General features: G+C 45.8%; 1 protein-coding gene across 8 annotated transcripts in view; it reads right to left on the reverse strand.

The window, feature by feature from the left end:
* The window catches only part of LOC105909164 (rho GTPase-activating protein 26), a 60,465-nt gene that overhangs the window by 21,262 nt on the left and 26,703 nt on the right, over positions 1-12,500 (reverse strand). For all 8 annotated transcript variants that reach the window (XM_031571769.2, XM_031571765.2, XM_031571767.2 and 5 more), the window contains exons 2-9: positions 9,699-9,794; positions 8,245-8,306; positions 7,322-7,393; positions 6,542-6,643; positions 4,320-4,430; positions 2,627-2,731; positions 1,849-1,978; positions 1,501-1,601 (exon numbers count right to left, since the gene is read on the reverse strand). In XM_031571769.2, coding sequence (XP_031427629.1) covers positions 1,501-1,601; positions 1,849-1,978; positions 2,627-2,731; positions 4,320-4,430; positions 6,542-6,643; positions 7,322-7,393; positions 8,245-8,306; positions 9,699-9,794 — 779 coding nt within the window. The remainder of the gene's footprint in view (positions 1-1,500; positions 1,602-1,848; positions 1,979-2,626; positions 2,732-4,319; positions 4,431-6,541; positions 6,644-7,321; positions 7,394-8,244; positions 8,307-9,698; positions 9,795-12,500) is intronic.

Consider the following 12,500-nt stretch of genomic DNA (forward strand, 5'->3'; position numbering starts at 1 on the left):
AAGTTCAAAATCAGATGTCAATTTTACAGTTTTTTTAAGGGAAGTAAAGTAAAGTTTACAGTATATATTGTTATACCAAAACAAATCAATCTGAAATGCTGCCACATGCTTCATGACAGCTTTATCCTACACTTTCTGAGGAATACTATATTACACAGATACTCTGTGGATGCTTTTCATATCTAGTACAATAACTTCCTACTAAAATCAGAATAATTTGTCTTATTTCAAGCATTCAGCTTCATCTATCTGTCAAAATACAGTATATTTTCATCTATACTGATCTAATTGTGTTTTTTTAAACTGAAAGTTAACTGTTTTGAACAGAGTATCTAAATTTCTTTTTGCTGAATGAATTTTGCTGGTGGTGAACATTGACTGAGAAAGGTATTAAAGTGGTGACTACCGGTAAATGCATTTTGTATCAAAGCAATGCAAAAGTATACAAAATTTAGTTCACATATATTGATATGGTGAATGTGTTAAGTGTTTTGAAAAACATGGACATGGTATTGAGACGTGAAAATTATTATAAAAACTGTAATGCACACAATCATTTTGTTTAGCATCATATATTTAGACCATAGGCCTGTATTTCATATTTGTTATGATTGTCTGGGTTCTATGGGTTCTATGATTAAGATTAGTCCAGACATTTCAGAACACACATCTCTCTCTTCCTATTTTACTCTTTCCTCTTTACTCCAAAGATGTAATTTTATTTTGGTCATCCACTCAGAATGTGATATTAAGAGTGTGTGTGTGTGTGTGTGTGTGTGTGTGTGTGTGTGTGTGTGTGTGTGTGTGTGCAGCGAAGCCATTTTAAATGCCCTAAGCACTTTCTTCAGCACATTTGACCAAACAGTTGTTTTTATCTAAACCTCAAGAATTAAACTGGATCCATTATTCAAGGAGATGAGAGACTGGGGTTGGTGCGGCTAACTGGAGCCTCAATGTGTGTGGGCTGTGTCTGAAGGCCTCTGTGCATGTGTGTGTGTGTGCATGCGTGTGTGTGTGTCTGTGTGTGTGCGTGCGTGCGTGCGTGCGTGCGTGCATGCGTGTGTGTGTGTGTGTGTGTGTGTGTGTGTGTGTGTGTGTGTGTGTGTCATGGCCCTTGTGTTAATGGCCATCTAAGAATGGCACTTCAGAAGCTGGGTGGGATGACAGCTAATGATGCAGCTCATGACTTCTACGGCAACGGGAGATGTAAACATCATATGCCAATGAGAACAAGGCCTGGCATTCAGCCAGTGCCACTTTGTACCTCTTTATCTTCTTCCCTCTCTCTCGCTCTCTCTCACTCTCTCTATCTTTCTATCTATATCTCTGCAGCTAGCACAGCTGAGCATGTGCTAGTCCAGAGATCTACTGTATCCTTAGAAATATTGGGACGCAAACAGGAATGGGATAGCGCAACCCTTAAAATGTGTCCCAAACTCTTGACAGATTGCGAATGAGTGCTATACTGTCATAGAGAAAAGCCAAAGAGAGGCTGCTTACTGTTTTCCCACCAGACTTTTGGTCAAACAACACCATAGTGACACGTTTGGGCTCACGGTGGTACGTGCAGTAGTACTTCACCCAGGTGGACACGAACGAGCCTAGGAGGGTAGCGGGGGTAGAGAGAAAGAACATACAAAAAAAAGAGAAAATGAGTCAATGACAGTAGAAAAACTGGGTCAGGTAGTAGAGGAAAATAATATCACAACAAAGATGGATCCCTTCTCTGTTACCTCTGTTCTAAAGTCAAGCACCACCCGTAACAAGATATTGTGAAGTTCAGGAGAAAAGGCAAAGGAAAAAAAAAAAAACAGGAAAATAAAGTTGGTGTTAAAGAGAGCTTCTCACGTTTCTCTTGCACAAACAGGTAGCCCTCCATGGTGTGCGGGCTGATGTTCGAGTGCTCGTGCGGGTTTTCCTTCATCTTCCTCATCAGACACTCCACTTCGGAACGTGTGCTCTCAAAGCGGTTCCGCGTCTGCTCAACAAGAACATGGAGTTAGCGAGCAACAGCAGCAGCAGTAACAGCACAATGAAAACTATCCAGGGCAGTACTACAGAAAGGTAGCAGTGAGATGACCCTTCAGAGGTGTTTGGGAAGCACTGTATTGTATAGTAATACTATTTACATCACTGTGCAGTGGATACTGACTAAGTGCTATACTAGTGGAATCACTCACGTAATGAGAATGTATCTAAAAGTGAAGTGGCAGTAGCAGCACAATGAAAACATTCCAGGTGAGTAGGCCTACTAAACACAACTGGTACGATCTACGTAAGATCTATTTTAAGTCATCTCTACATTAGGTGTAACCACTCACTCACAATATAAGGGTACCCAAAAGAGGGGAAACATTCAGCAGAGAGATCAAATACAGTAACAAAATACAGCAAGGTCCTTTAAATAACTGCTCACTTACACTACGTTTGCTGTAGATTTCGCCTATCTTTAATTAAGAGCCAGATCGTTTGAAATATACTTTAGACTGGCCTGATTTAAAACTAGAACTTGAACTAAAGACTGGCTCAGAGAGAGATATTTCTTAGAAAGAAGAGAGAGAGAGAGAGAGAGAGAGCGAGAGAGAGAGAGAGAGAAGCCCTGTGGTGTCTGGCCAGGTTTTCTTACATTCTGGATGCTGATGGTCAAGTTGGTTTTGAAGTGGCTGAAGTCTTTGGCCAGCTCATAGCCATGGTGGTAATATGTGAACAGGCCCTGGAGAAAAGCCAGCAGCTACACAGAGACAAGAGACAGACATCACATGAATGCCAAGGGTACTTTTAACAGCAAATTACTAGGGCTGTCAGCGTTAACGCGTTAATCTATGCGATTAATGCGGCCGCGATTAACGCGATAAAATATTTTAACGCAATTGACGCAACTTTAAAAAAAAAAAAATTTTTTTTTTTTTTTAAATGCCATTATTTGGATAGGACATGAAGTTATGACAGGAAGCGAGGCGGAGAAGAGGTGGGGAGAGGATTGGGAATTACATCAGGCCAGACTTGGCCTACCATTTTATGGGAGCGATGAGGGACAGGTGGGGCTTGAATAGCCCCCCTTGTTCAAAGTGGGGAATGACAGAAAAAGTTTGAGAACCACTGCGGTAGTTGAAGATGGAGAGAGCTGAGGGATTGTTGGGCGTAAAGTCTCTGTTTAAGAGCCAAAATGACGGAACAATCGACAAAACTAAAGTTGTATGTAGCATTTGTCAAGCTGAATTTAGCTATCACAGAAGCAGCTCGTCTTGAAGTTATCACGTTAATGCAAAGCACCTGACAGAAAGCAGTCCCAGGTTAGATGATCGCCAACCCACACTCCATGACTTCTCTAGGAAAATAACTAGACGAGTCCGTGAAAAGGTTGCCATTTGGGTTGCCGGTGACTGTCGGCCCATCAACATAGTTGAGGACAGTGGGCTGATTGAGGTGATTTGAATTGCTTCAGGGGAAATTCTTACGATTTACCGTCGAGGGGCACCATTGTGTTTAAAAAAAAATACAATTAAACAACAGTGTCTAAAATACACGCTGTATGAAGTGATTACTTGTTAATTTATAAGATTTAGTGTTAAGAAGAAAAAAAACGTTTAATCGCGATTAATCGCGATTAATTAATTTCAAAATGTGCGATTAATTAGTTAATTTTTTTTAATCTATTGACAGCCCTACAAATTACACAACTACTTTGTTAGTTTAAACACATTATTTGTGTGTCCCAGACTTTCAAAAGGTGGAAGATGGAGTAGTCTCTGCTACATGTGTGTGTGTGCGTGTGTCCGTGTGTGTGTGTGTGTGTGTGTGTGTGTGTGTGTGCGTGTGTGCATAGTTGCGTGCCTGTATGTGTCTGTAGTGTGTATCTGGTGTGTTTGTGACAGACAGAGTCTGTCAAGTTATCCACTGAAGCGTACATGTTTGTGTATGTGTATATGTGTGTGTATATGTGTGTGTGTGTGTGTGTGTGTGTGTGTGTGTGTGTGTGTGTGTGTGTGTGTGTGCGTGTGTGTGCACGTGTGTGTGTGTGTGTGTGTGTGTGTGTGTGTGTGTGTGTGTGTGTGTGTGTGTGCGTGTGTGTGCGTGCGTGCATAGTTGCGTGCCTGTATGTGTGTGTAGTGTGTATCTGGTGTGTTTGTGACAGACAGAGTCTGTCAAGTTATCCACTGAAGCGTACATGTTTGTGTATGTGTGTATGTGTGTGTGTGTGTGCGTGTGTGTGCGAGTGTGTGTGTGTGTGTGTGTGTGTGTGTGTGTGAGTGTGCGTGTGTGTGTGTGTGTGTGTGTGTGTGTGTGTGTGTGCGTGTTTGTGTACATAGTGGTATTACCGGTTCCACAAACTCAAACATCTTCCGCTCCTGCACCTCTTGCACCTTGAACACGTACTCAAGAGACACCTCATAGAAGTGCTGCCTCACGTGATCCACCTGGTTATCCGCCTGAAAGAAAACACACACACACACACACACACACACACACACTGTTAATCAGCTGCAAACAAACTCATTCTTATGGGAGACATCAATGCTAGAGAGGGCACAGAGCATCACATATAGAAATAGAATAGAATAGAGAAGCTTTTATTGTCGTTGTATATGGCCAGCACGGAGTGGGGAAAATGAATAGCAACGGGCACCGGGCACCGGCTCCTCACCCTCTGTGCCCGGTCATCACCAAGGCCCCCTTCCAGATGAAGAACAGACAAAACCTGGCAACACCCCCACTCAAAACACAGACACCGTTGCCTGGCAACAGGACAGACAGGACGTTCTTATTACCCCGACTCATGGGTATTCAATGGTTTCAATAGATTCAAGGGATATTCAACCCTGTCACCAAAAGGACAGCGCCAAACAGGAAAATCAACTGCACAGCACTGAACAACCCCACCACCACCACCACCGGCAGAGGAATCCACTGACTGGTCAGCTCTGCACACGGCTATCCATGCTGCAGCCTCAGACGCATTTGGTCTGTCAAGGAAACTGCCCTGGGACACAAAGATGGAGTCCACTTTAACAGAAGCCAATTCGATATCTGACGGCTCCAGGCCCACACAGAGACAAAGACCTGCCAAACCGGTGAGCTCCAAAACTCAGAATGCGGCGCTGTCTTGGCACGTAGCCCAGAGTCCATGCAGCATGCCCTGAACACAATCTCCGGCCTATACCAGTCCTTTGGTCTCCAGGTCAACATTTAAAAAAAAAACCTGTCATGGTTCAACTCACTAATCCAACTTCTTTTACCCCCCCAGCTCCACTCAGAGTGATCAGAAGGCCACTCTGTGTGTGTGTGGGGTGGGTGTGTGTGTGTGTGGGTTGTGTGTGTGTGTGTGTGTGTGTGTGTGTGGGTTGTGTGTGTGTGTGTGTGGTTGGGGTGTCACTCAGAGTGATCAGTCAAAGTCACATCTTGGCTCCCCACTCTCTCCTCAGGCTGCTCCCTTGACACCCTTGAAATAAACAGCCGCATCAACAAAAGCCTCGTCAGCCTTTGGGCGACTCTACAGAAAGGGATTTTAAAAAACAAAAATATTAAGGTCAGCGCCAAGGTTGCCACCCAATGTCTTATGTGCCTCCAGGCTGTTGTATGGGGCAGATACGTGGACCTCCAGGCTGTTGTATGGGGCAGAAAACGTGGACCCCATACTGAAGGCATCACAAGCTTGGAGACCTTCAACATTTGATGCCTTCAAAAAATCCTCAAATCCCTTGGAAGCAGGAGTGTGCTAAAAAAAACATCTTCGCTGGATAGGGTATATACTATCCGCATGCGGAACCACTGCCTGCCTCACCAAGCCCTCTATGGGCAACTCAGGAATGTCAAACAGGCTGCTGGTGGACAAAAGAGGTGCTATAAGGACTAAACCAAAGACCTTCTGAAGCGCTGCAACATAAACCCCACCCCATCTTGAACCTCGTCATAGATTGGCCTGGCAGGTCTTCTCTGCCGGGGTGACCGAACAAATACATCACACCACTCAACAGAGGAGGACCGAAAGGCGTGGCCAACAACACCAGCGGATACCCCAATGTCTGGGCACCTGTGGGTGAGTGTGTGGTCCACAGCCCCGGGAGCAAGCGTCATCATCAGACACAATGGTCATCTAAAGCCAGGGTCACACCAAACCTACATCAAAGAACTAGCTCTCCACTTTCACACCACACTCTGGCTCAATATAGCCACGTCTGGCGTGACACAGGCTTTTAGGTAGTGAAAAAAGACAGGAAGAGGAAGAGGTGAAAAAAGAGAAACCGCACTAAATGGGTGCCATCATGGGCAGGCCTACTGCAGCGACAGCCTCAAGTGACTACCCAAAAGCTATGTCGAGAGCTAGAGATAAATGAAATCTCCGATGCATGTTAAAACCAGAGCAATCAGCCGAAAAGCTGCCGACAAGGGTCCGACTAGTGCCAAAGGCTGAGAGAGCGAGAGAGAGAGAGAGAGAGAAAGAGAGAAAGAGCAGATAACTGAAAAAGAGGAGAAAGTGTGGGTAAAAGAAAGAAGCAGGGAAGAGTAGAGGGGGATGTAGCAGGTGTAGAGAGGCTCTTACCTCGTGCAGGTGGGCCTCCTTCTTCTTAGCAGACAGGCTGAGGTGCTTCTCCAGTACAGCACAGTACTTCTCTGTCTCTTTGTCATACTTCTTCTTGGCCTCCTGCACACACACACACACACACACACACACACACACACACTTAATCTCATTCATAATTGGTCTTGATACACAGTATCAAATAAGCATAGTGGGGGATACTGTGCACTCAACCTTACATCGAGTGCAGAACCTTCGACGGAAAAAAAGAAACAAACAACAAACTATTGTCATTTTAATAAAACAAAAAGTCAATAATCAAAATTGCATCAACATCACAGCTGACTCTCACAGCTGAGAGGATGCATTACTGGCCAGTTGATACAATTTTTGTCCACAAGGTGGCAGTGTCTTATAAAAAATAAAGGTTTTACCACAGTGGAGACCCCACAGTAACTCAAAAGCACATGCACTTCATGTACAGGTTTGAGCTTTTGATGCCATTAGCTTTAGCTACAAAAATTGTTCCAGACATATTCCTATATATTCCTATCAGAAATGTGACACATATCACTAATGGATGTTTTTTAACTATGCAGAATAACACAATGTATGGAAACACAGAAACAGAAAACATAGTACAAACAAACCCTCACTCACACTCACACGCACGCACGCACGCACGCACGCACGCACGCACGCACGCACGCACGCACGCACGCACGCACGCACGCACGCACACACACACACACACACACACACACACACACACACACACACACACACAAACACACACACTACCTTAGCAGCACTGATCTGCTCCTTGCGGAACCTCTCCAGTGGCATGATCAACACATCACTGGCATTCTCAATCTAGAACAGAAGGCACAACACAAACACCTCAAGACAGATATCTTACAGCAGAACAAGACTGTGGTCTGAGCCTCTAGTAAGCAGAGGTGCCTGCAAACCACAGCAAACTAAAAGATGGCTCCTCAGACTTAGGCCTCAAGTCTGTCCGTTAACATTCCTCAACCATGTCTTTGGCCAATAGGCTCTTTATAGAGTAACACGAGAAGCTGAAGCCCATAAAATATATTGTTTTTGATGGCTTTATAATCTGCGGTAGCCGTTGAGCAACCTGTACTGTGATGAATCATTCACTGAACAGTCAAAGACACTTTCACTGCAACTAGTATCTAGTCACGGTGCTACTTGAAAACATAACCATGAAGTGCTTGCGTTGAAACCTCTGGTATATGCATTTAGTTCCTCTTTGAAGGGAACATTTTCTTGTGTGCTCTGTTATGTGTTGCTGTTGTAATGGTCTTTTGTAAATAAGGCTGTGTATTTCACATCAGCCCTGGAGTGAAAGACAGACATGTCTGTGCTGGTCATCTGTTAGGGCCTTTGTTAGCCAAGAGGGGCCAATCAGTCATGAGTGCTCTGTCATATACAGTACATGGACAATATAGCCTTTTTCTTCTCTTCCTGTAAACAGTACAAGTGGGAAAGGTAGAGGGACAGAAAAAGAGCGAGGGAGGGAGGGAACACCTGAGAGAGAGAGAGAGAGAGAGAGCGAGAGAGAGAGAATGACAGGTAGTGAGAGGAAGAAAGAAGAGAGAGAATTACAGAAGGACACATAGAGAGACAGGAAGATAGAAAGAGACAGGAAGAGTGATAGTGTGAGAGAGACAAAAAGAAAGAGAGAGAAAGAGACGTACCATCCGAGTCCTTTCATCCTCCAGGTTTTGTAACACTCCAGCGAACTCCTGTAGCGACTTGGCTAATGTCAGAGAGAGACACACAAACAAAAAGAAACGGCATGTTAGTGTGTGACAGAGAAAATGACCGAGATGTGTGTGTGTGTGTGTGTGACAACATTTCGTGTGTGTGTGCTGTCAACTCTATATGAACAACCTCTCAAAAAACGTGGTCAATGCCTGTATGGAACATACTTCTCCTACATGGGAGGTGTGCGTTTTGTAGCAACAAAACGCTGAAATCAACCCAAATGAGTCTGTCTGCGCGACAAGAGGTCATGTTTCACTTTCCATTCGGCCTAACTATTCAAACCAGGGCGGCGGTGCCGTCTCCCCCTCGTTGGCTGGGCAGGGCAGGGAGAGGGAGAGCACAGCAAGTCGTCACTCGCTCTCTGGGCTCGCTCTCTGCTCCGCGGAGCCAGGCGTCTGCAGAGCCGCAGTGCCAGGGTTTCCATTCGAGATGCTACAGCGCTCCCCAGGCCAAGCCTTTCAGAGCGTCTCTCCTTCCAGGCCTCAAACTGCCCCCCCCCCCCCCCACACACACACATACACACGAATCTCGATTCTTAAACTGCCCCCAACCCCACCACCCCAGATTCTCGTGGCACATCATAAAAGCACGTCGAGCAGGAGTATAAGCACGGAATGTTCCAAGAACATGATGGCTGTTACAGCTGATGGGCTCAAGGGCCATGGCAGAAATCTACTCCCTCATCATTTCTGTGGTCTTTTTTCTTGCTCTTTTTCACACGCCCGTTAGGGGTGCACCGGTGCCTGGTGGCTAGTGTTGGTTCACGTTGGGTAACTCCGTGGCATTCGTGAGGTTTTGGAGTGTGCCGTTGCTGCATCGTGTTGTGAAGAAAAGCTGTTGGAAAATTCTAATCTTTTGACTCCATATTGAGTGACAACACTGAAAAGTTTGAAGAGGGCTATGGAAAATAAAAGTCATGCAACTGAATGTCACATGCCAAGAGCTTAGTTCATGTCTTCTGTCTGTCTCTGTCTCTGTGTCTGTGTGTGTGTGTTTGTGTGTGTGTGTGTGTGTGTGTGTGTGTGTGTGTGTGTGTGTGTGTGTGTGTATGTGTGTGTGTGTGTGTGTGTGAAAGAATGCGGATAGTCGACGTGCTTCAGGTTTCGTGCTTCAGCTTGCTTGTGTGGTTTTCTCACTTTCAGCGGAAAACTTACCTTGAATGTGGCAAACTGGGTGAAGATGCAAGTGTGTGGTATGTGTGTTTGTATAAGTGCACGAATGTGTGTGTGTGTGTGTGTGTGTGTGTGTGTGTGTGTGTGTGTGTGTGTGTGAGTGTGTGTGTCTTTGCATTAGTGCATGTATGTAAGTGTGTGTGTGTCTGTGTGTGTGTGTGTGTGTGTGGGTGTGGGTGTGTGGGTGTGTGGGTGCACTTTATGAAGCTCACCAATGCAGATTTCATCATCTGTCTCGGCGTCTCCAATGCACTGGAACTTGAACTCGTTGAGAGACTCAGCAAATTTCCTCTTGGCCATGGAAAGATCTGCGGGGAGAAGAGGAGACAAGTGAGGGTGAGTTCAGACATGCTCAGGTGTCCCACAGGAAGATCTCTAGGACTGCATACAGAGCTGCCTGCCTGGTCCCCATCCCTCAACAACATGGTGCCAAAGAGGTGTCTTCACGCATTAAACTGGATTGTGAGAATAATGTCTCTCTCTCTCTCTCTCTCTCTCTCTCTCCTTCCCCCTTCTCTGTGTGTGTAAAAACAGGGAAAAACTATAGATAAACACAGAAACACCCATTCAAAATAAACATTGGCCCTGTTACAAAACACAAACGGCAGACCACCAACATTCAACCACAGTCCTTCCAATGGTACACACACACTCACACTCACACACACAACTCCAAATGTATTCACACATTAAGCTGATATCTCTTGGTAATGTAAATTTGTATTTTGACTGGATGTTGCTGTGTTTGCACTAACACAAACACAACATGTTCCTGGCACATTTGAGAAATAAACCAGCCACGCACACACACACACTTGCAAATTCACACAAACACACAATCATACACACACACACACACACAGACACGCACACAATCTCAAAGCCATCAATGAAACTCTAATCCTAACCTATATTTAAGGTTTCAGCTGTAATTAATCTCATTTGAAAGATGACTGGAACCGTCTTGAAACACACAGCCAAACGGCCTTGTGTCCTCCTAATGCCAGAGTAGAAGGAACTAGCCGTTGAGTGAACTACAACAACAAAGACGCGAACCCTGAACAAAGCACATCCAAATCATTACACACACACACACACACACACACACACACACACACACACACACACACACACACACACACACACACACACACACACACACACACACACACACACACACACACACAGACACACACACACACACACACACACACACACACACACACACACACAGACAAATAAGGTATCATCACACCCACCCCCGTCCTCGACCTGCACTCTGTGAGCAGCGGTCTCAGTGGTAGGCTGCTGTCAACAGAGAGCATGCTCTGAAGCTGAGGGGGGGTGTGTGTGTGTGTCTGTGTGTGTGTGTGTGTGTGTGTGTCTGTGTGTGTGTGTGTGTGTGTGTCTGTGTGTGTGTGTGTCTCTGTGTGTGTGTGTGTGTGTGTGTCTGTGTGTGTGTGTGTCTGTGTGTCTGTGTGTGTGTGTGTGTGTGTGTGTGTGTGTGTGTGTGTGTGTGTGTGTGTGTGTGTGTGTGTGTCTGTGTCTGTGTGTGTGTGTGTCTGTGTGTGTGTGTGTCTGTGTCTCTGTGTGTCTGTGTGTCTGTGTGTCTGTGTGTGTGTGTGTGTGTGTGTGTCTGTGTGTGTGTGTGTGTGTGTGTGTGTCTGTGTGTGTGTGTGTGTGTGTGTGTGTGTGTGTGTGTGTGTGTGTGTGTGTGTGTGTGTGTGTAGCTATGTGTATATAGTGGGGGGGGTCACGTAAAGCTGGCCATGGAGCAAACATGTGGGGGAGTCGTGCGTCACGGAGAGGATCCCAGCACATCCTGTGGGCTACGTATGGAGCTGAGATGCCAACTTCCTCTCAAGTCTCTGTGACAGCGGATATCTCCCGTTTGACCCCAGGATGAGCGCAGAGGTCAACTGTGAGGAAGTACTTCCTGGGTCACGGGTGATGTGATGGGTCACAGGAGGTGTCATGGAGTGTGTGTGTGTATGTGTGTGTGTGTGTGTGTGTGTGTTTGTGTTTGCATGTGTGTGCGTGTGTGTGTGTGTGTAAGTGTGTGTGTGTATCCACGTGCTACTTTAAGAGCATTACTGGCTTGCCTTGGCACTGACTGAGAACAGAACGATGAGAGCTGACACACACACACACACACACACACACACACACACACACACACACACACACGAGTGATTCAAAAATGCTTTTCTAAATGAGAACCACATTTTGGGCACACGGCTCTGCTCACTGCATGTAAATTCTTTCCAGCGAGTTGGAATGGATCTGTACGGACTCTGCAGTCAGACCCAGGCCTGACGGACCATCAGGAGGGAAGAAGACTCGCATACACAGACCAGGGTGGACTGGGAATACAGACACACAGAGTTCTAGTGCACAGACATGAACACAGGTACAAACAGATACAGGTGCGAACACACACACACACACACACACACACACACACACACACACACACAACTACTGTTTCGATTGAGGGAAAAGGCAGCAGAAAAAGAGAATGCTCACACAACCTATAGCTAGATGATCCTCAGTAAAGTGAACACACACACACAAACACACACGCTCACACACGCGCACACACACTCACACACACACACACACACACACACACTCACACACACACACACACACACAGACACATAGACACTGCCCCCCACACAGAAACCCAATCTTTGACTCACACCCTTTGACAGAAGGGGGAGAAGTGGAGAGAAATAATGAATTCTAAAAATAAATGACCCCAAAGAGCCCCCTCTCCTCTCCTCCTACTTTTCTCTGTTCTTCTCTCTCTCTCTCTGTTCTTCTCTCTCTATATATATATCGCCCTCTCTCTCCCTCTCTGTTCTCTCTCTCCTCTGCTCTAGCATTCCCACTCTTTCCCTCCCCTGTCAACCCCTTTTCCTGCCTTCGACTCAGCGACACAATGGAGCCATCAAGTCCTACAAACACACACACACACACACACACACACACACACACACACACACACACAC

Source organism: Clupea harengus, chromosome 8 (assembly GCF_900700415.2).
Source record: "Clupea harengus chromosome 8, Ch_v2.0.2, whole genome shotgun sequence".
NCBI classification, from domain to species: Eukaryota; Metazoa; Chordata; class Actinopteri; order Clupeiformes; family Clupeidae; genus Clupea; species Clupea harengus.